Source organism: Gobio gobio (genome assembly GCF_949357685.1).
Source record: "Gobio gobio genome assembly, chromosome: 25".
NCBI lineage: Eukaryota > Metazoa > Chordata > Actinopteri > Cypriniformes > Gobionidae > Gobio > Gobio gobio.
In genome coordinates, this window is record NC_137121.1 from 33,454,486 (window position 1) to 33,480,443 (window position 25,958).

The window sequence follows — 25,958 nt, forward strand, 5'->3', positions numbered from 1 at the left end:
ATCTTTTTAAAAATGAAAAAAAAAAATCTATTTCATGGCAGAAAGTTTGATGCATTTTAATGAGGACCTTTCTATGTGTGAGTTTGTTCAATAATCGCTCTAAAATTAACACTTGACACACAATCATTAAAAGGAATTAATCATCTGAGAGATGGTGGAGATGCACATAAGGCCATCCCATCAACCGGATCACGATTGGCCGATATCCCTTGACAGTGTCACAAATGAAAAACCACGAGTCATCGCCACATTTGACCTATCAGAGGCCAGATCCTTCAGTAAAGTCAGGGCTAATCGCTCATGGGCGATACAGGAAATTTAGTCTTTTTTTCACATCAGGACAGTGAAGCTGAAGGCAGAAGAGTTTGAAAAACGAGATTTGACGCATTTGCCCATTTGAAAAGAGATACCACAGTAGAGCGCTCTGTGAAGTAATTTCCACGTTATGCAATATTCTGTAAATAAGTGTGAAACTGTGAGATAGACACCACAGAAGACGGTATACTGTATGATCGAAGGGCTTCATGTTGCATTACAGGATGGAGAGCTGTGTTATTTCTCCTGTAAGTATGTGTGATTGACTTCTCTTTCAAATGTTTACATTTCCTAAAAAAGTATTTTTAAAGTCAAATTTGATCCTTTTTATATCTTTTTTTTGGGGGGGGGTTAAGTTTTGCATGCAACACAACATTTTGTAAACTTCTAACTAAATGTAATTTTCAGTTGTCTGAAGAAATAATTCCGTATGACCACGACGCTCGGCCGATATATGACTTCTACCCATATCTCAGTACTGACCCTGAGACTCATCCTGGTGAGTTTGAAAAAATCTTTCGGTTTTTTTCCCATATACATTTGACTCTCATTGTCTCATAGTGTGATGATCCATTGGTTCTAAATGTCCGGATCTGGTTTGTTGGTTATTGACACTGCAACGAGCTCTACAGTCTTTACTTTAACTTTGAGCGCACTTTTGTTCACCCTTTGTCATGGAAGAAAGTGGATGGGAATACACAAGTGTTCATGCCCACCACAGTGAATTTGAGCCGCCTCAAGGAAACCATTTCACGGAGCTTCATCCCACCGCATACCGCTATGGAGACGCCGAGTCCTTCCATCCATCTGTAGACGCAGGGATGGGAACACTTCTACCTGTGATTCCCCCACAGGTTAGTGGCATAATGGTATACAATCTCTTATATTTATTTAATAACTTATTCTTATCGTATGTATTGAAATGGCTCTGTTTTGCTATATGAAGCCTGAAATCTTACATCAGATTTTAGTGCGATGGCATCTCTCAAAATGTACAAATGAAGTAAAATAAGACATTAGAGGTGTGGCTATTTTACTTAACACTCAAATTATTTTGCAGAGATGACAATATTCAGCTATTAATATTAACTCAGTAACCCATAGGGCACTGCAATCAGAGAAAAGGTCTGAGAGAAAGAAAGAGAGATGGGCAGGATGTGAGTGGAGGAGACAGACTGATTGCTCAACACTGTCTTTTCCTGACTAAAGACTGTTGCTAATACACAGTGACACACACACACACAAACACACACGCACGTTCGCTAAACACAATCTCAGTCAAACCTCAATAATGACAGGCTCTGGGTTTAATGCAAACTAGGCGTTTTGAATTTGGTTTGGTAACATAAGCGATTTCAATGCAAATATCTGACTAAGTGCCGTTCACCAACATATCAGTAAAATTATAAAGAAGAAAAAAAAAAACCTTGTTCTGTATTTACTCACCTTGTTTTGTTCTAAACCCATCGGATTGTCCTTGTTCTGCAAATTGGCCCATATATGGAGATGTTTCAAACCGATCTCACGGGAAGTATTTTACGAGGTGGCGATTTCGGATTAATTCGTACGATTTGATGCGTACATAAGCTAAAGTATCTCATTATGAAGGATCACTGAGGTTTAAACAGACCGCCACCATTTCAGCAAAACGTAAAATAGATATGAATTACCGTGAGATTGTGTTGGATATTTAGCAAAATATCCAAGCTGCTCCTCTCCGTACAACAGAAGTGAATTAAAGGTGCGGTATGTAAGTTTGACAGCTAGTGGCCGAAATTGGTACTGCAGTCCAAATTCAAAATATTGGAGAGTCGTTTGCCCCGCCCCCTCCTCCTCAGACTCGACGCTCACGCGGGTTGCCAGATTGAGGACACGCAACAGGATCGAGCGCAATTGACAATGGAAGCCAAGGAGACTTACACACTGTAAGTTGATGAGTTGATTTATCCGTGTTTATAATATTATAATATGTTGGATTTAATGTGGATGAAAACAAGGCTGACGTACAGTCTTTACAGTGGCAAGGTTATTTTCGTAAACGAAAACTAAAACTAAGACTAAAACTATTGGTCAAAAAACATTTTCGTAAACTGAAATAAAATTTAAAAATCGTAATAAATGAAAATCTAAAACTAAACGAAACTAACAACTCTTACTGAAAAACTAACTGAAATAAAATAATAATTGGCAAAAATAAATATTAGTTTTCGTAATTAATAAGCTCTCTTTACTGTGGCGGAAAATCTGACCTGTTGCGGTTGAGGGAGTGTCTGTATATTGAGCTACAGCGCGTGACGCGAGCAGTGAACACACATCGCGCTACAAAGAATGCGTTCGTCGCAGTGAAATGGGAAATGACAGAAGGTAACAAGACGCACGTTGAACTTCTTTTAACTTAAGCTCACTGCTTTTAGAACGCCATTTCATACGCGACGAGAGACGCAGGTGCAACAGCAACTATAGTAGCACGTACTACTGAGTGTTTGAGATTTCATGTTTGCAATATTGACAGGCTCAAAGGTGTTATCATTGGTTTTACGAATCATTTACTACTGATAATATTAGTAGTAAATGATCCGTGTGGAGACATTTCCCCACAAAGTAGGGAATACCAGGACACACACACACTCACAGACAGACAGACACACACACACAGCATATAGGCTACACTTCATTATTTAATCACACTTTCTAAACAACAGTTAGTGTTGGCTGTAGTCAGATGACTTTAGCTGTGGTCAGTCACACTGCTAGCCTACATTGTACTACTCAAATAAACTTTAAATTGTTTAACAATATTTCATCTTTAATATGAATGAGTTTGTCTGGAATTTATAATTTTTACTTTTATATATTTACATTGCATTTAGTTGGTTCTTTGTTCAATCTCAGACCATTGTTTGTCGTATAGGTCATAGTTTGACTCTTAAAGGTGAAGACCCAACTTTATGCTTGTTTTGTAAGATTCCCCTCTCCGTAAACATTTTGTTGGACTGTCCTGGGTTAAAACAAGAACGCTCTTTTATCAAGTTATTTCACTTAAGCACTTATTTAGTAAGATTATGCATGAAAAGCATCATACATTTTTTTATCATAAATTGATTTAAAAAATCTTGTATAATATGACTTGTTGTGTTTGTTTGCTCTATTTTATTGTATTTTTATGATATTTGTATTTTGCCATGAATATAGCTTTAGATGCTGACATGACATTAAATAAAACAATCTGTATTCCATTATTTTATTTTTATTATTAAGATGTCTGCATTAGAGCAAACTCTAATCTGTGCAAACATTAAACTTTGCTGAAATTAAAAATATTTATTTGGTCTCTACACTGCGTTCTGGTAACTCTGCTAAACTATAATTACTAAAACTAAAACTGAAACTAAATATATAAAAACTAAATAGAAATGTGATCACAAAATAAAAAATAAACTAAAACTAGCAAAACAATGTATAAAACTAACTAAAACTAAACTGAAATTTGTAGAAAAATTGAAAACGATAATAAAATAAAAACTAATTTAAAAATGCAAAACTATAATAACCTTGGTCCCAAGCAATGCATAAAGGTCCTAGATCACATAATTTTCACAACTCACAACCTTCACAAGATTTATTAACAGCTTGCTCCAGCACAAAAACTACTGTCAGGATTTACTAAAGACACGCAGTGAAACATTAGCACTGAAAAGGCGTGAACAGGGTTATTTTTGCAGCTGATCTTATTGCATATGCATTTGTAGGAGAGTTAAGATGCAGTATTTATGGGAGGAGAGTATATCACCCTTAAACCCATACCTCGGGTCTTTAGTGACCTGGGACGTCATTCACCACCTCCTTTTATTTTTTTTAAAATTAGACATCAACCTTAGTATTTCTCAATCAATTCATTATAAACAATATAACAAGAAAAAATAATAATAAAGGTATAAAAGATTGTTTTCCCATTCATTTTTTGGTAAAAACTGCACTCTAAAAAAAAAAAGGTTCTATATGGCACCAAAAATAGTTCTTGGCTCGTAATCATAGGGGAACCTTTTTTAGTGCTATATAGCACCATTTTTGGTGCTTCAGTGGTTCTTCACCGGTTCTTCACCGGTTCTTTGACTAAGGTGCTATATAGCACCTCTGAAGAACCACTGAAGCACCAAAATTGGTGCTATATAGCACTAAAAAGGTTCCCTTATGATTACGAGACTTTTTTTTTAGAGTGTGTATAGGGTCACTAACGACCCGAGTTGTGTAACAGTGTAAGTATATTATTCTCAGCACAACAATAATTGAATCTTTGATGACTGAATAAGCGCAGTTCACCTTTATTCCACAAGGGGACAGTGTCTGATACTCAATGATGAAGTGACGTTTCACTCATAGTCACCGCAGGCAGAAAACAAAAGAATAGGAGGAACCATCAGCAAAACTTGAAACGGCTCAGATTTACTGCAGAGCAAGTTCTGAACGCAGTCAAACATGAGTGTCACTGTCACTGGATCTGCTGAAGAAGCTGTCAGCGATCAAAACATTGATTCTGAAGATGTTGAAAATGATAGTTTTGAGTTTGAGATGGTGAATATGGGGCAGATGCTGAATGCACTGAGAAATGAGCTCAGATGAGGACAGTGATGATGGGATAAAACATCTGCTCAAACTGAACGCTTACAAGCTCCAAAAACTAACAAAATATGCTTTATTTTATTCTTCTGTAATTGTTACTCTAATATCAGGAGAGTTTTATATTATCGTGACAGGCAGAGATCCATCCGTGTTAGAAATAGATCTGGGTCACTTAAGACCCCAATATGTAATAATGATTGCCAAAACATTCATGCATTTCACCCAAAAATAAAAAAATTCTATGGAGGGGTCAGAGAGCTCTCGGATTTCATCCTAAATATTTAAATTTGTGTTCTGAAGATCTTAGAAGGTTTTACGGGTTTGGAACGACATGAGGGTGATAAAATAATGACAGAATTTCATTTTTGGGTGAACTTTCCCCTTAAGTGAATTACGCAAGCTGATTTGCTAAGGTTTATGCTCGTCAATTTACTGGTATTTGCACCATTATTTACAGGGCAAAAAAGCATGTCTTAATCCAGACGCTAATTTGTGCTGCTCTTGGTAGATTGTGTTGGTCATGATGGAAATGATCCGGCTGCGTCTGTGTTCAGTAATTTGTTTGTCGTCAGTAGATCACGCGCTGAACTTTACACTCCAATCAGCGCTTTTATGGAATTGCGCTCTCAAGCTAATTTGCGTAATCGCGTAATTGCGTAAATTAAATTTTTATTTTCATTTAATTTCGTTTCAATTCATTTCGTCAGCTGAAAATGTATGCTGATAAACAACAGTGCAATCCGTTGAACGCATTGTAATTCTGTCCCTCACAGCCTCGTTTTCATTCCTGTCCGCTTGACACAAACCTTAGTAAATCAATTAAATGCTCTCCTCCCATAAATTTTGTGTCTGAAAGGGAAACTCTTGTCTGGCTATCAGCAGACCAAGCTCAATCTTTTAAGAATGAACATTGGACTGGGGAGTCTGCTCTGTAGTTCTAAGAGACGTGATCAACGGGCATAGTTCAAATGACTCTGTACTCAATTGGATAGTCCTTCAACCAATCAGACCACAAGAGGCGTGATCAACAGGCATAGTTCAAATGACTCTGTACGAAATTGGATAGTCCTTAAACCAATCAGACCACAAGAGGCGCGATCGACGGGCATAGTTCAAATGACTCTGTATGCAATTGGATAGTCCTTCCACCAATCAGACCACAAGAGGCGTGATCAACGGGCATAGTTCAAATGACTCTGTACGCAATTGGATAGTCCTTCAACCAATCAGACCACAAGAGGCGTGATCAACAGGCATAGTTCAAATGACTCTGTACGCAATTGGATAGTCCTTCAACCAATCAGACCACAAGAGGCGTGATCAACAGGCATAGTTCAAATGACTCTGTACGCAATTGGATAGTCCTTCAACCAATCAGACCACAAGAGGCGTGATCAACAGGCATAGTTCAAATGACTCTGTATGCAATTGGATAGTCCTTCCACCAATCAGACCACAAGAGGCGTGATCAACGGGCATAGTTCAAATGACTCTGTACGCAATTGTATAGTCCTTCAACCAATCAGACCACAAGAGGCGTGATCAACAGGCATAGTTCAAATGACTCTGTACGCAATTGGATAGTCCTTCAACCAATCAGACCACAAGAGGCCTGATCAACAGGCATAGTTCAAATGACTCTGTATGCAATTGGATAGTCCTTTCACCAATCAGACCGCAAGAGGCGTGATCAACGGGTATAGTTCAAATTACTCTGTACACAATTGGATAGTCCTTCAAGCAATCAGATCACAAGGCGTGATCAACAGGCATAGTTCAAATGACTCTGTACGCAATTGGATAGTCCTTTCACCAATCAGACCACAAGGCGTGATCAACAGGCATAGTTCAAATGACTCTGTACGCAATCGTATAGTCCTTCAACCAATCAGACCACAAGAGGCGTGATCAACGGGCATAGTTCAAATGATTCTGTATGCAATTGGATAGTCCTTCAACCAATCAGACCACAAGGCGTGATCAACAGGCATAGTTCAAATGATTCTGTACGCAATCGTATAGTCCTTCAACCAATCAGACCACAAGAGGCGTGATCAACAGGCATAGTTCAAATGATTCTGTATGCAATCGTATAGTCCTTCAACCAATCAGACCACAAGAGGCGTGATCAACGGGCATAGTTCAAACGACTCTGTACGCAATTGGATAGTCCTTCCACCAATCAGACCACAAGAGGCGTGATCAACAGGCATAGTTCAAATGACTCTGTATGCAATTGGATAGTCCTTTCACCAAACAGACCGCAAGAGGCGTGATCAACGGGTATAGTTCAAATTACTCTGTACACAATTGGATAGTCCTTCAAGCAATCAGATCACAAGGCGTGATCAACAGGCATAGTTCAAATGACTCTGTACGCAATTGGATAGTCCTTTCACCAATCAGACCACAAGGCGTGATCAACAGGCATAGTTCAAATGATTCTGTACGCAATCATATAGTCCTTCAACCAATCAGACCACAAGAGGCGTGATCAACGGGCATAGTTCAAATGATTCTGTATGCAATTGGATAGTCCTTCAACCAATCAGACCACAAGAGGCGTGATCAGTGGGCATAGTTCAAATGACTCTGTACGAAATTGGATAGTCCTTCAAACAATCAGACCACAAGAGGCGTGATCGACGGGCATAGTTCAAATGATTCTGTATGCAATTGGATAGTCCTTCAACCAATCAGACCACAAGAGGCGTGATCAGTGGGCATAGTTCAAATGACTCTGTACGAAATTGGATAGTCCTTCAACCAATCAGACCACAAGAGGCTTGATCGACGGGCATAGTTCAAATGACTCTGTATGCAATTGGATAGTCCTTCAACCAATCAGACCCCAAGTGGCGTGATCAACAGGCATAGTTCAAATGACTCTGTACGCAATTGGATAGTCCTTCAACCAATCAGACCACAAGAGGCGTGATCAACAGGCATAGTTCAAATGACTCTGTACGCAATTGGATAGTCCTTCAACCAATCAGACCACAAGAGGCGTGATCAACGGGCATAGTTCAAATGACTCTGTACACAATTGGATAGTCCTTCAAGCAATCAGACCACAAGAGGCGTGATCAACGGGCATAGTTCAAATGACTCTGTATGCAATTGGATAGTCCTTTCACCAATCAGACCACAAGAGGCGTGATCAACAGGCATAGTTCAAATGACTCTGTATGCAATTGGATAGTCCTTCCACCAATCAGACCACAAGGCGTGATCAACAGGCATAGTTCAAATGACTCTGTGCGCAATTGGATAGTCCTTCAACCAATCAGACCACAAGGCGTGATCAACGGGCATAGTTCAAATTACTCTGTACACAATTGGATAGTCCTTCAAGCAATCAGACCACAAGGCGTGATCAACGGGCATAGTTCAAATAACTCTGTACGCAATTGGATAGTCCTTCAACCAATCAGACCAATGATCCATCGCTTCTCTATCCATCATTGTCCTAAAACCGCCAATAGCACACCAGGTGGATAAGCCGGTTTGTGATTGGTCCCCGCAGATTTGTAACAGAAGCAGGATAGAAATATGTACAGGTTTCCAGCCTGAGCTGCAGGGAGAAATCAAATCTCCAGCAGATCGGGCTGGGTTTACCCAGTCTAGAAACTCTCCTTTTCACTGCATCTTTAGTAAATCCTGACAGTAGTATTTTAACGCCAAAAGAGGGGTTTTCGCCGGAGCAAGCTGTTCATAAATCTGGCACAAAAGCTCCATAAAAGTTAGTGAGTTGTGAAAATGATGTGATCTAGGACCTTAATGCAGTGCTTGCCACTGTAAAGACTGTACGTCTATCCCACACAGCCTTGTTTTCATCCACATTAAATTCAACATGGCGTCTGACCTGACTGAGGTTTCGGTGTCGACGTTTGCTATAAACGTTTGCTATAGGCGAGCTAGGCGGTTGCCTAGGGTGACAAATTTGTTGGGGGGCGCAGCCAGGCGCCCTCTAGTGGCGCCCTTAAACTTACTTCCCATTAAGCATAGAATTAAAACAAGCGAAATAAAACATACTGTTTATTAAACATGATCATCCTTGGGCGCCCCCTCAGCCACACGTTTAATTACTTAACCTGATTATTAGATTGAATAGATGGTGAGTATTGTCGAGCACAGGCGTTCAGGCGTTAGGTCAGGCAAGTGCTCATCACTGGCGCGTTCTTCAAAAATGAAGCGGTCTAAACCCTCGAGTACACAGGGACGGAAAAAGAGAAAGGCAGAAGATCAAAAGAAAGCCCAGTATAGAGGTAAGTCTTCTCATCTCAGCCATAAAGCTGTCAAACGAAATAAATTTACTTCGTATTATCGATATTATCAACTAATATTGGACGGCATTGGACGTTTCATTGCTGTCACTAAGCTATCACTAGCTAGCTAGTTATCTACATATTACTACGCATTTCACTGACAATAAGGAAATCCAGACGAGCCAAATTTGAATGCTGCGTCAATTTTGAAGGTGAATAGAAATGCCAGAAACAACTGTTCATCTTTTATTATTTAAGATAGGTATAGAGCTACAAGAACTTGTATATTTTAATTTTGTAGTGGTAAGTACAGTGTATCCATAATAGCACTTTTGTTTGTAGAGGGGTTAGTTAATCCAGTTTATGGGTCATAATTTGCTTAAGTGTCTTTACAGGTGCTTAAGAGAGTTTTTGCACAGTTTATGGAGTTAATATTTGGTAAATATCCTTGAACATTCTTTCTAGCATTTGTGTATGACCAATTTATTGCAGTTGATCCTTCAAGTCTTAATTTTCTTGATTAAGTGTTGGAGTGACTATAAAAGCATTTTTGTTTGTTCATCCATAGTTTGAGTCATAATTTGTTAAATATGCTCCAACGTTCTTTGTAGCATTTTTGTATGTGCAATTTATTAGAGTGTATTAAGTCATAATTAGCTTTTTAAGTCTTGGAGTAACTATAGGAGCATTTTTGTTTGTATAGTTTTTATAAATACTTAACCCATTTGTGCCCAATTTTTTCTGAATGGCATGTTCTGCATTTATTTCCCCCAGGTTTTTGTATTTTTTCTTGAAAATCGTATTTGAATCTGTGGCAACTATAGTTGCCGGTGGGCAAATATGTCGTATGCACCCCTTCAATGTCAAATATGAATGAGAGGAGAACATTTAGCATCTAACTCAAAATAACTGCTTTCAACAGATCAATCTTTATTCATAATCAAATTTATTATGTTTGACTAAGTATACTAAAAACTATAGATCTGTTGTAAGTTTTGTTTGGATGATTTCTAGAGACCTTCATGATTATGTTGATATATATATATATATATGTCAACAAAAATACTTATTAGGAACACGAAAATATCCTTTCTTTGGGAGGGTTTGCCTTCGTTATGCTCCCTGGAAGTAGGGGTAGGAAGTTGGCAGTCTCATGTGACAGGAAGGAAGCTAATACTTTTTTTTCGCAAAACTCAATCTCGCCTAGGGCAACCAAAGAGCTAGAGCCGGCCCTGGGTGTAGGTTAGAGTTAAGGGTTAGTATTTATTTAGCATTATGTAGGCAGTCGTCATTGCGATTGACAGGACTAATAACTGACACTAACTGGTTTGGGGAAAAAATTATGCGTATGATCTCAAAATAATATATTTTTTATTGTGTGTTTTTGTCATTTTTGGAGCTTGACAGCACCAGTCCTTAATTCACTTCTGTTGTATGGAAAAGGGCAGCTCGGATATTCTGCTAAATATCCAACTCAATCTAACGCCGTAACTATTTTATGTTTCGCTGAATTGGTGAATTGGTGGCTAAACTGCACACACTCACACAACAAAAACTCTCTTATCTAGTTACTTATTAGAAACCTAAGTTTTCAACAATGAACTGCTTCAAAATGTGCGTTTTCGGTATGGGTGTGTGTAGAACAAAACATGAAAGTGATGAAAATCAAGGTTTTACTGTTGTTTTTATGTCTATGTGGTGTTTTTAATATGCTTTCAGACAAACCATGTGCAAATTCATGTCAACACGATTGCTGAGTATGTTTTTACAGAGTCCCACACATGACATGCAGGGAAAAAATAGTAGGCTAAATTGTGCACGCGATTTATAAAGCGAGGGAACGAATTATTAAATTAGTTCATGTGTGGGGCTCCGAATGTTCTCCTTAAAACTGCAGTGAACCAAAGTCTCATAAACGCAGTTTGAAATCGCTGGTGTTTCTGACGTCACAAACTACCTTGTAACCAATCATGTCAACGCATGATCATCAACGAGTGGCTCTCTGAGCTGGTGTGAGTGAGTGGAGGCGGCAGTGGCGCAAAAAGTGGGTATGCGCTATATGCGGCGCATAGGGGCGCAGCACCTTGGGGGCGCCAAAGCGATGGTATGAAAACATTTTTTTTTTGTGGTATTTTCTATATGCTGTTGTGCGTCTCTAAATAATTTCTGTATTTCCTCAATATTATATAACATTTTAGAGGACTAACAGGCTAGATTAGGCGCCCTCATAAGATTCCATAATAGAATTTTGGATAACAATGAAATATCGCGAGTGGGCGCGCCGGCGGCAAGCCAAAGTGTTCATACACCCTACGCTTGGGCGGGCGTCTGATTGCGCATTGACACGTCAAAAGCGTGCGATTTGACAGCAAAACCCGAGTCCTTGACGCGTGATTTACCACAAAAACAATGCAGGTTTTTATATCAAAGCGCACGTCCTCGACGCGTGATTTGCTATTTAAAAAACCGACGCGCGTTTTCCGTGACCCCAGTGCGCACGGGGGCTTATATGATAAATCACGCGTCGAGGACGCGCGCAATGAGTCGGACAAAACGCACGTTATTTAGGCTAAACAGGTAAACCAAACAGGCAGTGCAAACTTGTGTTTGAAGAATCCAAACAGACTAAAGAATGTGCTCTTTGTGTTCTCAAAATTGCATGCTTACTTTTTAGGGCACACCTCTTATAAAGTAAAGTTACATATTGTTGACCATCTTTTTAAGTCATTACACTATTTACCACGATACACTATGGCTGTTATAAGAATTAAATTAAATTAAATCAGTATCAACAAAATCCATCTTACCATTTATCAAAATCCACTTACACTGTAATTACAATTGCCTAAATAATGTAATGAGATTTTTAGATTTATGTTCTAAATATAATATTTCAATTATAGAAATTTGAAATTATTCCAGGCCTATGAAATTATAAACTGCCAGTATATTTGGCGGCGTGAGTGGATTCTAGAATCATTCAACTAATTTGTTCTAACCGACTGTTCAAAAATGGTGAATTATTCGAGAACGAAACCTATACTTTGTTTGAATCTATTTTTGTTGGAAAAATAGAGCAAAACTGTAAAAAATGACAACTTGTTGTTTATTGAACTGTTGTATAAAATTAATATCGGATTTTGCAATTGTGCTGATATAGGCTACTCTGGAAAATAGCACTCTTGCTCGTATGATATTGCTTAACGCATAATTTCCTCTTTAATTACTTTCAAGCAAATGTTTATTTTTATGTTTGTTTTTAGCCTATTAATAAGTAGCCTATTTGTTACTGCATACCCCTCTGGCACTGGGTAGTTGCGCCCCTGGGAGGCGGGGCTAATTTGCATATTTAATGAGCCGCGGCGAGGGTGTAGAGTTACAGTCAAGCTATTTTAAGGCATGAAGACATTTTTTTACACAGGGAAAAACATTTAAATATGCAATTTTGGTGATCAAATATGAGTTTTAAGGGATACAATTATAGACTACAGGGGGAATTTAAAGTATCATCAGGTTATGTTTACCACAGGCTTTATTTTACTCATAATTGAAAACCCCCATTATAAAACCCCACAGGAAAATCTCGAAGGAACCAGCGGTGAATTAGTCTTCCGGGTTTTGACGTCATCCCTGCACCACTCTATAGGTCTATAATATTCGGAGAAAGCTGTTAGCATTGCCACTCATTTAAATGGCTATATGAAATCCACATCTTTGCACACTCAGTTCCTGAAATATATATTTTGAGCCACTCAGCAGAGATGTAACACCATGTGGCTAATGGTCTGCAGCAAAATGGCGTCCAGATTAGTTGATGGCTGAAGTCCATCATTAGCGACTAACTTTAAAACAGGTCTCTGGCAAAACATCTACTATAATACAACACAATATTTGTGATTCATTTTATCAGTAAACAGGGTTACTTCTGAACATCCAGCCAATGTTTTGTTTGTTAGTTTGTTTTTTGCTTGTTGCGACATCTAACTCGATCATGCTAACCAGTCAAAAATCTCTTTAAAGAAGTTTAAAATAAGAGTAACTTAAGTTTTTAGATGCAACCCTATGATTACGAATATAACTAAATAATAAACAGGCCATACCTATATACCAAATGTGTTTGTGTGGTATTATTCTGCTGATAGAAATGAAACTTTGTGGCTCTCTGAGATGATTTGGAAGCAAAACGTGATGTGCACTTGATTTGTAAACCTGGGACCACATCATTGTGTGTCCCTTTCTGTTGACACTGACTTTTTGTACTTCCTCTTTCAATGTAAAGCAATTCTGTGGTTTCCAAGTATTGGTACCACTAATATAAGATCATGCTAAACCAGCATTTTCTTCTCGAAAATAAGTATGTGGGAATGTACAGTCGATAAACTTTTCAAAAAACATTGCATGATCATTTGCATTTTTCAGACATTTTGCTTTTTCCAGTGAAACGAGTCCTCATGACAATTTTAACTCGCAAACTGTTGACAAAAATGTGTGCATTTGCACATGTTTCTCATCTCATTCACATGTTTTCGAATAACCTGTTCATGCCCCACTGAGGGTTAGTTTTAGGGTTGCAGGTCCAATGTTTTTTTTAACTCTTTCCCTGCCATTGACGGAAATTTTCTGGCTTTTAATGTTTTCACTGTTATAATTTGGGGGGGGGGGGGGGGGGGGGGCGCTATTACACATCTTCTGAAAGAGCACAGAATCTCCTGAAAAACACAGGCGAAAAAGAAGCAGAAACAAGTGATCGTATGTAAGCAGGTGCATATGTAAAATAACGTGATCATCAACATTAAACAGCATATAAATAAAAACTATCTAATGTTACTGAATGAAATGTAGACCCAGGGTGAGCTCTAGGACTGTGAAGCTTTGGAGGTGTTGATGGACTCCAACTGTGTTTTGATCATCGTTCTGAATCCCATCCGGACATGGTCTTTGACAAAAACATGATTTTCTCCACTTTTTGTTCAAAATTTTGTTGTTTTTAACCCACATTTAAGTGTTGATAAAAAAAGAATACATGGTGCTAGAATAAAACTTATTTTTTATAAGTTAAAAATCACTAACTTTTGATTTATTGCATGTTCAGATATTCATACAAGAAAATATTCTGGGGGCCATGAAACTTTTGTGAAAATGATCAAAAATGCAATTTTTTTCACTGGCAAGGAAAGAGTTGAAAATCATGTTTTCTCTTGAGATCGAGTTGGTCATTGATTGCTTTGATTCTGTGAGTTCCTGTGTCTTGGTTAGCACAACAACTAGGGCTGTCAATCGATTATTTATTTTTTTACTTATCGTAAAATTAAGCATACGCAATTAATCTCATTAAAGACATTCATTTTGTCATCAATTGCTTTATCCAGCAAAGTAAACAATCAGAAAACTGTATTTTCTGCAAGCTTCAATTGGAGACTCCAAAAGGACACCAAATAACCAAATATAAGGAGTCCATATAATTCTATTATATAATATATTTATACACACCTAAGCACCCATGAAAAAAAACATTACAGAAAAAAAAGTTACAGAATTCACAGTGTATAGTGTGTGTACAGAGCAACAACAACGAGATTGTTTTCATTTTAGACTAGTCAAGCTGCAATACCGAACATGACCACAAGAAGACCCCAAAAAAACTCCTAAATCAACCGCTTTGACTGCATAAACCAGGGGTGTCCAAACTCGGTCCTGGAGGGCCACTGTCCTGCAGAGTTTAGCTCCAACTTGCCTCAACACACCTGCCTAGATGTTTCTAGTATCCCCAATAAGACCTTGATTAGCTGGTTAAGGTGTGTTTATTTGGGGTTGGAGCTAAACTTTGCAGGACAGCGGCCCTCGAGGATCAGGATTGGACACCCCTGGCATAAACCTACGATTACTAAACACAACAACGTACACATGACAAATCAAACATTATCCTTCCCGAGTGTGTGTGGAAACGACGTGAATGTACTGAAATGTGTCTGTACATGAATGCAGCGATCAGTGATCGAGAGCGCACACACACGGTTTGTTCTTTTTGCATCAATATAACAGACTCTCATGCGCTTACTGTACAACACCAACGCTCTTCAGAAACAATCGCAGAATACGACAGAGCTCTTGTTTTAAAGCAAAGCACATTCTGAAATGAATAATTCGCTAAAAACGCGATGTGAGTCTCTATTCTCTCTGATATGTGTGACGTGATCAGCCTGGCCTTCTTTACATTAGCACTGCTTTGGACTGTTTGAATGAATTCGATTACTGGATCACTGAACACTTTCCCAGAGTTTAACTGCGTGAAATGTCCTGATCCCAAACAGAGAAGCAGAATCGGTAAAGGAGTTAGAATGGACATTTCCTCCAGGGTTACAGGTGCTGTAGATGCTCAGTGTGATTTTGATCAACTCCCGACTTCTGACATCATCTCTGACTGCGTGACGAACATTACATTAATGACGCAGCTTCATGTTCTTCTGTAATTTATTTGCGTTAATTGTGTGAAATTCTACACATTAACGCGTTAAGGACTTTAAATTAATCGCATGCGTTAACACGTTAACGGAGACAGCCCTAATAATAACATTCATATTATGGAGGTAGGACTGATGATTGATGGTCTATTTCTACAGTATACTTATGTCCCCCACCCGCTGTACCAACGGTCCCCCGTCCCCCACTGCAGTACTGATGATGAGGACCCTGGGGGACGCAGTCCACCCTTTGAGGTGTCAGAAGGTGAGGAGGACAACGATGGACATCCGGGCACCTCCAGCACTCTCTCAGGTGAGCTCTCGAAAATGAGTCCAAGACTATGACTGTGTCCGAAATCACACACTCTTGAAGTAGGTACAATTACTTCACACTAAAAAAAATATGTTCTATATAGTATGAATGTAATCTGAGCATACTACAGTCGCCATGTGACCTACCAGTGTCAGTTCATCACTGCTATTCATAAATCCTCTCCTGTGGCCTCATGGGATAGTTAAGTGCATCAGATGGACACTCGGAAGTAGTCAGTCATCCGCATACTTTTTGCTTACTCTTTATGAGTACTGTAAATTCAGACATACTTATTTTGTCACATACTGTTTGTCGCCTACTTTATAGTAGGGAAGTATGCGATTTCGGATGCAGCCAATATTGTTATGGTCTTATCATGGACTCAACCCTCTTCTGGTCTCGATTACAACACTGCAGCATACTATCATAACACTCTTATTTCTTCTGTAGTATGAATTAAATGACAGGTGTGGTGGGATGGGTAAGTTTAAGGGTAAAGTTAGTGACAGGTGTGGTGGTGTGGGTAAGTTTAAGGGTAAAGTTAGTGACAGGTGTGGTGGGATGGGTCAGTTTAAGGGTAAAGATAGGGACAGGTGTGGTGGGATGGGTAAGTTTAAGGGTAGGGTTAGGGACAGGTGTGGTGGGATGGGTCAGTTTAAGGGTAAAGATAGGGACAGGTGTGGTGGGATGGGTAAGTTTAAGGGTAGGGTTAGGGACAGGTGTGGTGGGATGGGTCAGTTTAAGGGTAAAGATAGGGACAGGTGTGGTGGGATGGGTAAGTTTAAGGCTAGGGATAGGGACAGGTGTGGTGGGATGGGTCAGTTTAAGGGTAAAGATAGGGACAGGTGTGGTGGTGTGGGTAAGTTTAAGGCTAGGGTTAGGGACAGGTGTGGTGGGATGGGTCAGTTTAAGGGTAAAGATAGGGACAGGTGTGGTGGGATGGGTAAGTTTAAGGCTAGGGATAGGGACAGGTGTGGTGGGATGGGTCAGTTTAAGGGTAAAGATAGGGACAGGTGTGGTGGGATGGGTAAGTTTAAGGGTAAAGTTAGGGACAGGTGTGGTGGGATGGGTAAGTTTAAGAGTAAAGTTAGGGACAGGTGTGGTGGGTTGGGTAAGTTTAAGAGTAAAGTTAGGGACAGGTGTGGTGGTAGGGGTAAGTTTAAGGGTAAAGTTAGGGACAGGTGTGGTGGGTTGGGTAAGTTTAAGAGTAAAGTTAGGGACAGGTGTGGTGGGATGGGTAAGTTTAAGAGTAAAGTTAGGGACAGGTGTGGTGGGATGGGTAAGTTTAAGGGTAAAGTTAGGGACAGGTGTGGTGGTGTGGGTAAGTTTAAGAGTAAAGTTAGGGACAGGTGTAGTTGGATGGGTAAGTTTAAGGGTAAAGTTAGGGACAGGTGTGTTGGTATGGGTAAGTTTAAGACTAGGGTTAGAGACAGGTGTGGTGGTGTGGGTTAGTTTAAGGGTAAAGTTAGGGACAGGTGTGGTTGGATGGGTTAGTTTAAGCGTAAAGTTAGGGACAGGTGTGGTGGTGTGGGTTAGTTTAAGGTTAAAGTTAGGGACAGGTGTGGTGGTATGGGTAAGTTTAAGGGTAAAGCTAGGGACAGGTGTGGTGGTATGGGTAAGTTTAAGGGTAAAGTTAGGGACAGGTGTGGTGGTATGGGCAAGTTTAAGGCTAGGGTTAGGGACAAGTCTGGTGGTATGGGTAAGTTTAAGGGTAAAGTTAGGGACAGGTGTGGTGGTAGGGGTAAGTTTAAGGGTAAAGTTAGGGACAGGTGTGGTGGTATGGGTAAGTTTAAGGGTAAAGCTAGGGACAGGTGTGGTGGTATGGGTAAGTTTAAGGGTAAAGTTAGGGACAGGTGTGGTGGGATGGGTAAGTTTAAGGGTAAAGTTAGGGACAGGTGTGGTGGTGTGAGTCAGTTTAAGGGTAAAGTTAGGGACAGGTGTGGTGGGTTGGGTAAGTTTAAGACTAGGGTTAGGGACCGGTGTGGTGGTGTTGGTTAGTTTAAGGGTAAAGTTAGGGACAGGTGTGGTGGTATGGGTAAGTTTAAGGCTAGAGTTAGGGACAGGTGTGGTGGGATGGGTAAGTTTAAGGGTAAAAATTAGGGACAGGTGTGTTGGTATGGGTAAGTTTAAGGCTAGAGTTAGGGACAGGTGTGGTGGTATGGGTGAGTTTAAGGGTAAAGTTAGGGACAGGTGTGGTGGTATGGGTAAGTTTAAGGCTAGAGTTAGGGACAGGTGTGGTGGGATGGGTAAGTTTAAGGGTAAAAATTAGGGACAGGTGTGTTGGTATGGGTAAGTTTAAGGCTAGAGTTAGGGACAGGTGTGGTGGTATGGGTGAGTTTAAGGGTAAAGTTAGGGACAGGTGTGGTGGGATGGGTAAGTTTAAGGGTAAAGTTAGGGACAGATGTGGTGGGATGGGTCAGTTTAAGGGTAAAGTTAGGGACAGATGTGGTGGTGTGGGTCAGTTTAAGGGTAAAGTTATTGACAGGTGTGGTGGTTTGGGTAAGTTTAAGGGTAAAGTTAGAGACAAGTGTGGTGGTTTGGGTAAGTTTAAGGGTAAAGTTAGGGACAGGTGTGGTGGGATGGGTAAGTTTAAGGGTAAAGTTAGGGACAGGTGTGGTGGGATGGGTCAGTTTAAGGGTAAAGTTAGGGAAGTGTGTTGGGATGGATAAGTTTAAGGGTAAGGTTAGGGACAGGTGTGGTGGTATGGGTCAGTTTAAGGGTAAAGTTAGGGACAGGTGTGGTGGTATGGGTCAGTTTAAGAGTAAAGTTAGGGACAGGTGTGGTGGTATGGGTCAGTTTAAGGGTAAAGTTAGGGACATATGTGGTGGTGTGGGTCAGTTTAAGGGTAAAGTTATTGACAGGTGTGGTGGTTTGGGTAAGTTTAAGGGTAAAGTTAGAGACAAGTGTGGTGGGATGGGTAAGTTTAAGGGTAAAGATAGGGACAGGTGTGGTGGGATGGGTAAGTTTAAGAGTAAAGTTAGAGACAAGTGTGGTGGGATGGGTAAGTTTAAGGGTAAAGATAGGGACAGGTGTGGTGGGATGGGTAAGTTTAAGGGTAAAGTTAGGGACAGGTGTGGTGGGATGGGTAAGTTTAAGAGTAAAGTTAGAGACAAGTGTGGTGGGATGGGTAAGTTTAAGGGTAAAGATAGGGACAGGTGTGGTGGGATGGGTAAGTTTAAGAGTAAAGTTAGAGACAAGTGTGGTGGGATGGGTAAGTTTAAGGGTAAAGATAGGGACAGGTGTGGTGGTGTGGGTAAGTTTAAGGGTAGGGTTAGGGACAGGTGTGGTGGGATGGGTAAGTTTAAGGGTAAAGTTAGGGACAGGTGTGGTGGGATGGGTAAGTTTGAGAGTAAAGTTAGGGACAGGTGTGGTGGGATGGGTAAGTTTAAGACTAGGGTTAGGGACAGGTGTGGTGGTGTGGGTTACTTTAAGGGTAAAGTTAGGGACAGGTGTGGTGGGATGGGTAAGTTTGAGAGTAAAGTTAGGGACAGGTGTGGTGGGATGGGTAAGTTTAAGAGTAAAGTTAGAGACAAGTGTGGTGGGATGGGTAAGTTTAAGGGTAAAGATAGGGACAGGTGTGGTGGGATGGGTAAGTTTAAGAGTAAAGTTAGAGACAAGTGTGGTGGGATGGGTAAGTTTAAGGGTAAAGATAGGGACAGGTGTGGTGGTGTGGGTAAGTTTAAGGGTAGGGTTAGGGACAGGTGTGGTGGGATGGGTAAGTTTAAGGGTAAAGTTAGGGACAGGTGTGGTGGGATGGGTAAGTTTGAGAGTAAAGTTAGGGACAGGTGTGGTGGGATGGGTAAGTTTAAGACTAGGGTTAGGGACAGGTGTGGTGGTGTGGGTTACTTTAAGGGTAAAGTTAGGGACAGGTGTGGTGGGATGGGTAAGTTTGAGAGTAAAGTTAGGGACAGGTGTGGTGGGATGGGTAAGTTTAAGACTAGGGTTAGGGACAGGTGTGGTGGTGTGGGTTAGTTTAAGCGTAAAGTTAGGGACAGGTGTGGTGTGGGTTAGTTTAAGGGTAAAGTTAGGAAGAGGTGTGGTGGGATGGGTAAGTTTAAGACTAGGGTTAGGGACAGGTGTGGTGGTGTGGGTAAGTTTAAGGGTAAAGTTAGGGACAGGTGTGGTGGTGTGAGTCAGTTTAAGGGTAAAGTTAGGGACAGGTGTGGTGGGATGGGTAAGTTTGAGAGTAAAGTTAGGGACAGGTGTGGTGGGATGGGTAAGTTTAAGACTAGGGTTAGGGACAGGTGTGGTGGTGTGGGTTAGTTTAAGCGTAAAGTTAGGGACAGGTGTGGTGTGGGTTAGTTTAAGGGTAAAGTTAGGAAGAGGTGTGGTGGGATGGGTAAGTTTAAGACTAGGGTTAGGGACAGGTGTGGTGGTGTGGGTAAGTTTAAGGGTAAAGATAGGGACAGGTGTGGTGGGATGGGTAAGTTTAAGAGTAAAGTTAGAGACAAGTGTGGTGGGATGGGTAAGTTTAAGGGTAAAGATAGGGACAGGTGTGGTGGTGTGGGTAAGTTTAAGGGTAGGGTTAGGGACAGGTGTGGTGGGATGGGTAAGTTTAAGGGTAAAGTTAGGGACAGGTGTGGTGGGATGGGTAAGTTTGAGAGTAAAGTTAGGGACAGGTGTGGTGGGATGGGTAAGTTTAAGACTAGGGTTAGGGACAGGTGTGGTGGTGTGGGTTACTTTAAGGGTAAAGTTAGGGACAGGTGTGGTGGGATGGGTAAGTTTGAGAGTAAAGTTAGGGACAGGTGTGGTGGGATGGGTAAGTTTAAGACTAGGGTTAGGGACAGGTGTGGTGGTGTGGGTTAGTTTAAGCGTAAAGTTAGGGACAGGTGTGGTGTGGGTTAGTTTAAGGGTAAAGTTAGGAAGAGGTGTGGTGGGATGGGTAAGTTTAAGACTAGGGTTAGGGACAGGTGTGGTGGTGTGGGTTATTTTAAGGGTAAAGTTAGGGACAGGTGTGGTGGTGTGGGTTAGTTGAAGGGTAGGGTTAGGGACAGGTGTGTTGGTATGGGTAAGTTTAAGGCTAGGGTTAGGGACAGGTGTGTTGGTATGGGTAAGTTTAAGGCTAGGGTTAGGGACAGGTGTGTTGATATGGGTAAGTTTAAGGCTAGGGTTAGGGACAAGTGTGGTGGTATGGGTAAGTTTAAGGCTAGGGTTAGGGACAAGTGTGGTGGTATGGGTCAGTTTAAGGGTAAAGTTAGGGACAAGTGTGGTGGTATGGGTAAGTTTAAGGGTAAAGCTAGGGACAGGTGTGGTGGTATGGGCAAGTTTAAGGCTAGGGTTAGGGACAAGTGTGGTGGTATGGGTAAGTTTAAGGGTAAAGTTAGGGACAGGTGTGGTGGTATGGGTAAGTTTAAGGGTAGGGTTAGGGACAGGTGTGGTGGGATGGGTAAGTTTAAGGCTAGGGTTAGGGATAGGTGTGGTGGTATGGGTAAGTTTAAGGCTAGGGTTAGGGACAGGTGTGGTGGGTTGGGTAAGTTTAAGGGTAAAGCTAGGGACAGGTGTGGTGGTATGGGCAAGTTTAAGGCTAGGGCTAGGGACAAGTGTGGTGGTATGGGTACGTTTAAGGGTAAAGTTAGGGACAGGTGTGGTGGTATGGGTAAGTTTAAGGGTAGGGTTAGGGACAGGTGTGGTGGGATGGGTAAGTTTAAGGCTAGGGTTAGGGATAGGTGTGGTGGTATGGGTAAGTTTAAGGCTAGGGTTAGGGACAAGTGTGGTGGTATGGGTCAGTTTAAGGGTAAAGTTAGGGACAAGTGTGGTGGTATGGGTAAGTTTAAGGGTAAAGCTAGGGACAGGTGTGGTGGTGTGGGTTAGTTGAAGGGTAGGGTTAGGGACAGGTGTGTTGGTATGGGTAAGTTTAAGGCTAGGGTTAGGGACAGGTGTGTTGGTATGGGTAAGTTTAAGGCTAGGGTTAGGGACAGGTGTGTTGATATGGGTAAGTTTAAGGCTAGGGTTAGGGACAAGTGTGGTGGTATGGGTAAGTTTAAGGCTAGGGTTAGGGACAAGTGTGGTGGTATGGGTCAGTTTAAGGGTAAAGTTAGGGACAAGTGTGGTGGTATGGGTAAGTTTAAGGGTAAAGCTAGGGACAGGTGTGGTGGTATGGGCAAGTTTAAGGCTAGGGTTAGGGACAAGTGTGGTGGTATGGGTAAGTTTAAGGGTAAAGTTAGGGACAGGTGTGGTGGTATGGGTAAGTTTAAGGGTAGGGTTAGGGACAGGTGTGGTGGGATGGGTAAGTTTAAGGCTAGGGTTAGGGATAGGTGTGGTGGTATGGGTAAGTTTAAGGCTAGGGTTAGGGACAGGTGTGGTGGGTTGGGTAAGTTTAAGGGTAAAGCTAGGGACAGGTGTGGTGGTATGGGCAAGTTTAAGGCTAGGGTTAGGGATAGGTGTGGTGGTATGGGTAAGTTTAAGGCTAGGGTTAGGGACAGGTGTGGTGGGATGGGTAAGTTTAAGGGTAGGGTTAGGGACAGGTGTGGTGGTATGGGTAAGTTTAAGGCTAGGGTTAGGGACAGGTGTGGTGGTATGGGTAAGTTTAAGGCTAGGGTTAGGGACAGGTGTGGTGGTATGGGTAAGTTTAAGGGTAAAGTTAGTGACAGGTGTGGTTGGATGGGTAAGTTTAAGGGTAAAGTTAGGGAAAGGTGTGGTGGGATGGGTAAGTTTAAGGGTAAAGTTAGGGAAAGGTGTGGTGGGATGGGTAAGTTTAAGGGTAAAGTTAGGGACAGGTGTGGTGGTATGGGCAAGTTTAAGGGTAAAGTTAGTGACAGGTGTGGTGGTATGGGTAAGTTTAAGGGTAAAGTTAGGGACAGGTGTGGTGGTATGGGTAAGTTTAAGGGTAAAGTTAGTGACAGGTGTGGTGGGATGGGTAAGTTTAAGGCTAGGGTTAGGGACAGGTGTGGTGGTATGGGTAAGTTTAAGGGTAAAGTTAGTGACAGGTGTGGTGGGATGGGTAAGTTTAAGGGTAGGGTTAGGGACAGGTGTGGTGGTATGGGTAAGTTTAAGGGTAAAGTTAGTGACAGGTGTGGTGGGATGGGTAAGTTTAAGGGTAGGGTTAGGGACAGGTGTGGTGGTGTGGGTAAGTTTAAGGGTAAAGTTAGGGACAGGTGTGTTGGTATGGGTAAGTTTAAGGGTAAAGTTAGTGACAGGTGTGGTGGTATGGGTAAGTTTAAGGGTAAAGTTAGGGACAGGTGTGGTGGTATGGGTAAGTTTAAGGGTAAAGTTAGGGACAGGTGTGTTGGTATGGGTAAGTTTAAGGGTAAAGTTAGTGACAGGTGTGGTGGGATGGGTAAGTTTAAGGCTAGGGTTAGGGACAGGTGTGGTGGTGTGGGTAAGTTTAAGGGTAAAGTTAGGGACAGGTGTGTTGGTATGGGTAAGTTTAAGGGTAAAGTTAGTGACAGGTGTGGTGGGATGGGTAAGTTTAAGAGTAAAGTTAGGGACAGGTGTGGTGGGATGGGTAAGCTTAAGGCTAGGGTTAGGGACAGGTGTGGTGGTGTGGGTAAGCTTAAGGCTAGGGTTAGGGACAGGTGTGGTGGTGTGGGTAAGTTTAAGAGTAAAGTTAGTGACAGGTGTGGTGGGATGGGTAAGTTTAAGAGTAAAGTTAGGGACAGGTGTCAACAGTGTAATTATAAATGTAACTACAGAAATTAATTACAGATGTAATTACATGCAGGTATTTTTTTTTAAATGTAAGTACAATGTAAAAACATGTATGTACACAACAAGTGCATTGTATCAAATGATTAATTTAAATGCTAGTACATAGTAGTAAGGCCACCTAATATAAAGTGGGTCCAATGCACGTTTATATGGTATTTTATGGGTTAGTTCACCCAAAAATGAAAATTATCCCATGATTTACTCACGCTCAAGCCATCCTAGATAAATAAAGGCCTTCTGAAGTGAAGTCATGCATTTGTGTAAGAAAAATAACCATATTTATAACTTTATAAACTATAATCACTGGCTTCCAGTAACGGTTTGTAAAGTAATAAATATGGATCTTTACACAAACGCATGGCTTCGCTTCAGAAGGCCTTTATTAACCCCCAGGGGCCGCATGAAGTACTTTTATGATGGAGGGAAGCACTTTTTTCAAGTTATTCACTCCCATTATAAAGCTTGGAAGAGCCAGGACATTTTTAATATAACTCAGATTGTATTCGTCTGAATGAAGAATGTCATATACACCTAGAATGGCTAGAGGGGGGAGTAAATTATGGGATAATTTTCATTTTTGGGTGAACTATCCCTTTAAGAGCAGTTCACTAACGCTATCCACAGATCTCATTGTGTACTTTACCCACAAAATTCCTTGAAAAACTGTCTGATGCATTGCACTTACATACTAACTCTCACTAGTGTTAGTAGACTGGTAGGTTTAGAAGAAGTGGACACGTAGTTGCAAAGTTACTGAACAGGATGTTCTAAAAGGACCATCAAAATAAAGTGTTTGGGGATTGTGTGCCGTCCAGACTTTCAAATGAATGTCAACTTCTACAGGAAGCAAGAGGAAAGTGCGTCTCTATCAGTTCCTCCTGGACCTTCTGCAGGACGGAGACATGCGGGACTGCATCTGGTGGGTGGACAGAGAGCGCGGCGTCTTTCAGTTCTCCTCCAAACACAAGGAGATACTCGCCGGCCGCTGGGGTCAGCAGAAGGGCAACCGCAAGAGAATGACCTACCAGAAGATGGCCAGGGCCCTGCGCAACTACGGCAAGACGGGCGAGGTCAAAAAGGTCAAGAAGAAGCTGACGTACCAGTTCAGCGGCGACGTGATGAGGAGGATGACCGTGGACAGGAGGCAGTATCACCACTGACACAAAGCTTTCCCTTCAGATCCAGCGTCTCTTACCTACGAATGCTCTCCTGTCACTGTTCTGCAGCAGAAATGTAATCTCAGGGATATGTAATGTGTAATAGTTGGGTAGCTGACCAATGGACATGGACAACAGACGTTATTTTCAACTTTTTTAGCTTAAATGTTTATATATGTGTATAAGGGAACAAGTATATGCTTGCAGGTTTTGATGCTGTATTTTTTTCACCAGCTTTTTTGATTATTTCACTAAACATTTCAACAGACCAGTGATGTGACACATGGATTAAAAAGTCTCTCAATTAATATGGTCATGATAATAATAATACATAAAAAAAGAAAAGAAAATGCTGTTTAACATGTTATACTGCAGGACATTTCGTACAGGTTGACTGCCATATGCTTCAAACTAAAGCCGTAACTTATTTTATGCTTATTAAAAAGTCTTTCTTTATATTGTGTGGTGTCCCACTGCTAAATAAATGAACCTGAAGTCTGCTACAACATCCGCTTATTTACTTCCTAATGGGTTTCTTGTTGCATTTGTTGTAGCAAAACAGTTAAAGATAGAGGCCTACAACAATATAAGTAGCATTATTACTGTGTAATTACATACTAAATAGCATTATTACTGTGTAATTACATACTAATGTTCATTTGACCAGTACAACATGTGACAGACATGCCACCTTCCTTAGTTTACACATGTCAGCTTTCCAATTCAGCCTGTGTCATGATAATAACATGCATTTTTAAGCCTAAATTCAAGGTAATTATACGTTGATTTACTTTATGAAAAATTATTTGAACTGGCAATCCAAAAAATGATTAGTTCACCCAAAAAAATGCAAATGAGCCCATGATTTACTCCCCCTCAAGTCATCAGTGATGTAGTTCATTATTAGTTCATGTTAACTAATGAAACCTTGTTGTGAAGTGTTACCAAAAAAAACATCTTACTCAGTATTTTTGTCTTTTTTTTTTTGATTGAGTACAAATATATAAACACAAAATACTTGAGAAGCAAAATGAAAAGATACGTCTTGTCTGATTACAAATTGATTCAAACTTAAAGCGTTTATGTGTAAAACAAGAAAAATGAGGCCAGAAAAATAAACGTGTGTAACTTGCTTCTCAAGTAAATATATCTTGGGTATTTTTATTAGAAAACCAGA

At 40.9% G+C, this 25,958-nt stretch overlaps 1 protein-coding gene across 2 annotated transcripts; it reads left to right on the forward strand.

Annotated features, from left to right (window-relative positions):
- The first annotated feature begins 261 nt into the window (after nucleotides 1-261).
- spi1a (Spi-1 proto-oncogene a) lies at nucleotides 262-25,281 on the forward strand. Of its 2 annotated transcripts, none has more exons than XM_079810092.1 (5): nucleotides 262-563; nucleotides 724-814; nucleotides 997-1,184; nucleotides 15,824-15,977; nucleotides 24,468-25,281. In XM_079810092.1, the coding sequence occupies exons 1-5, from the start codon at nucleotides 525-527 to the stop codon at nucleotides 24,782-24,784; spliced, it is 789 nt and encodes a 262-aa protein (XP_079666218.1). In that variant the 5' UTR covers nucleotides 262-524; the 3' UTR covers nucleotides 24,785-25,281. The 2 variants fall into 2 exon arrangements, with proteins under 2 accessions (XP_079666218.1, XP_079666217.1); XM_079810091.1 differs by having other exon boundaries at nucleotides 263-563; nucleotides 997-1,169.
- The last annotated feature ends 677 nt before the right edge of the window (nucleotides 25,282-25,958 follow it).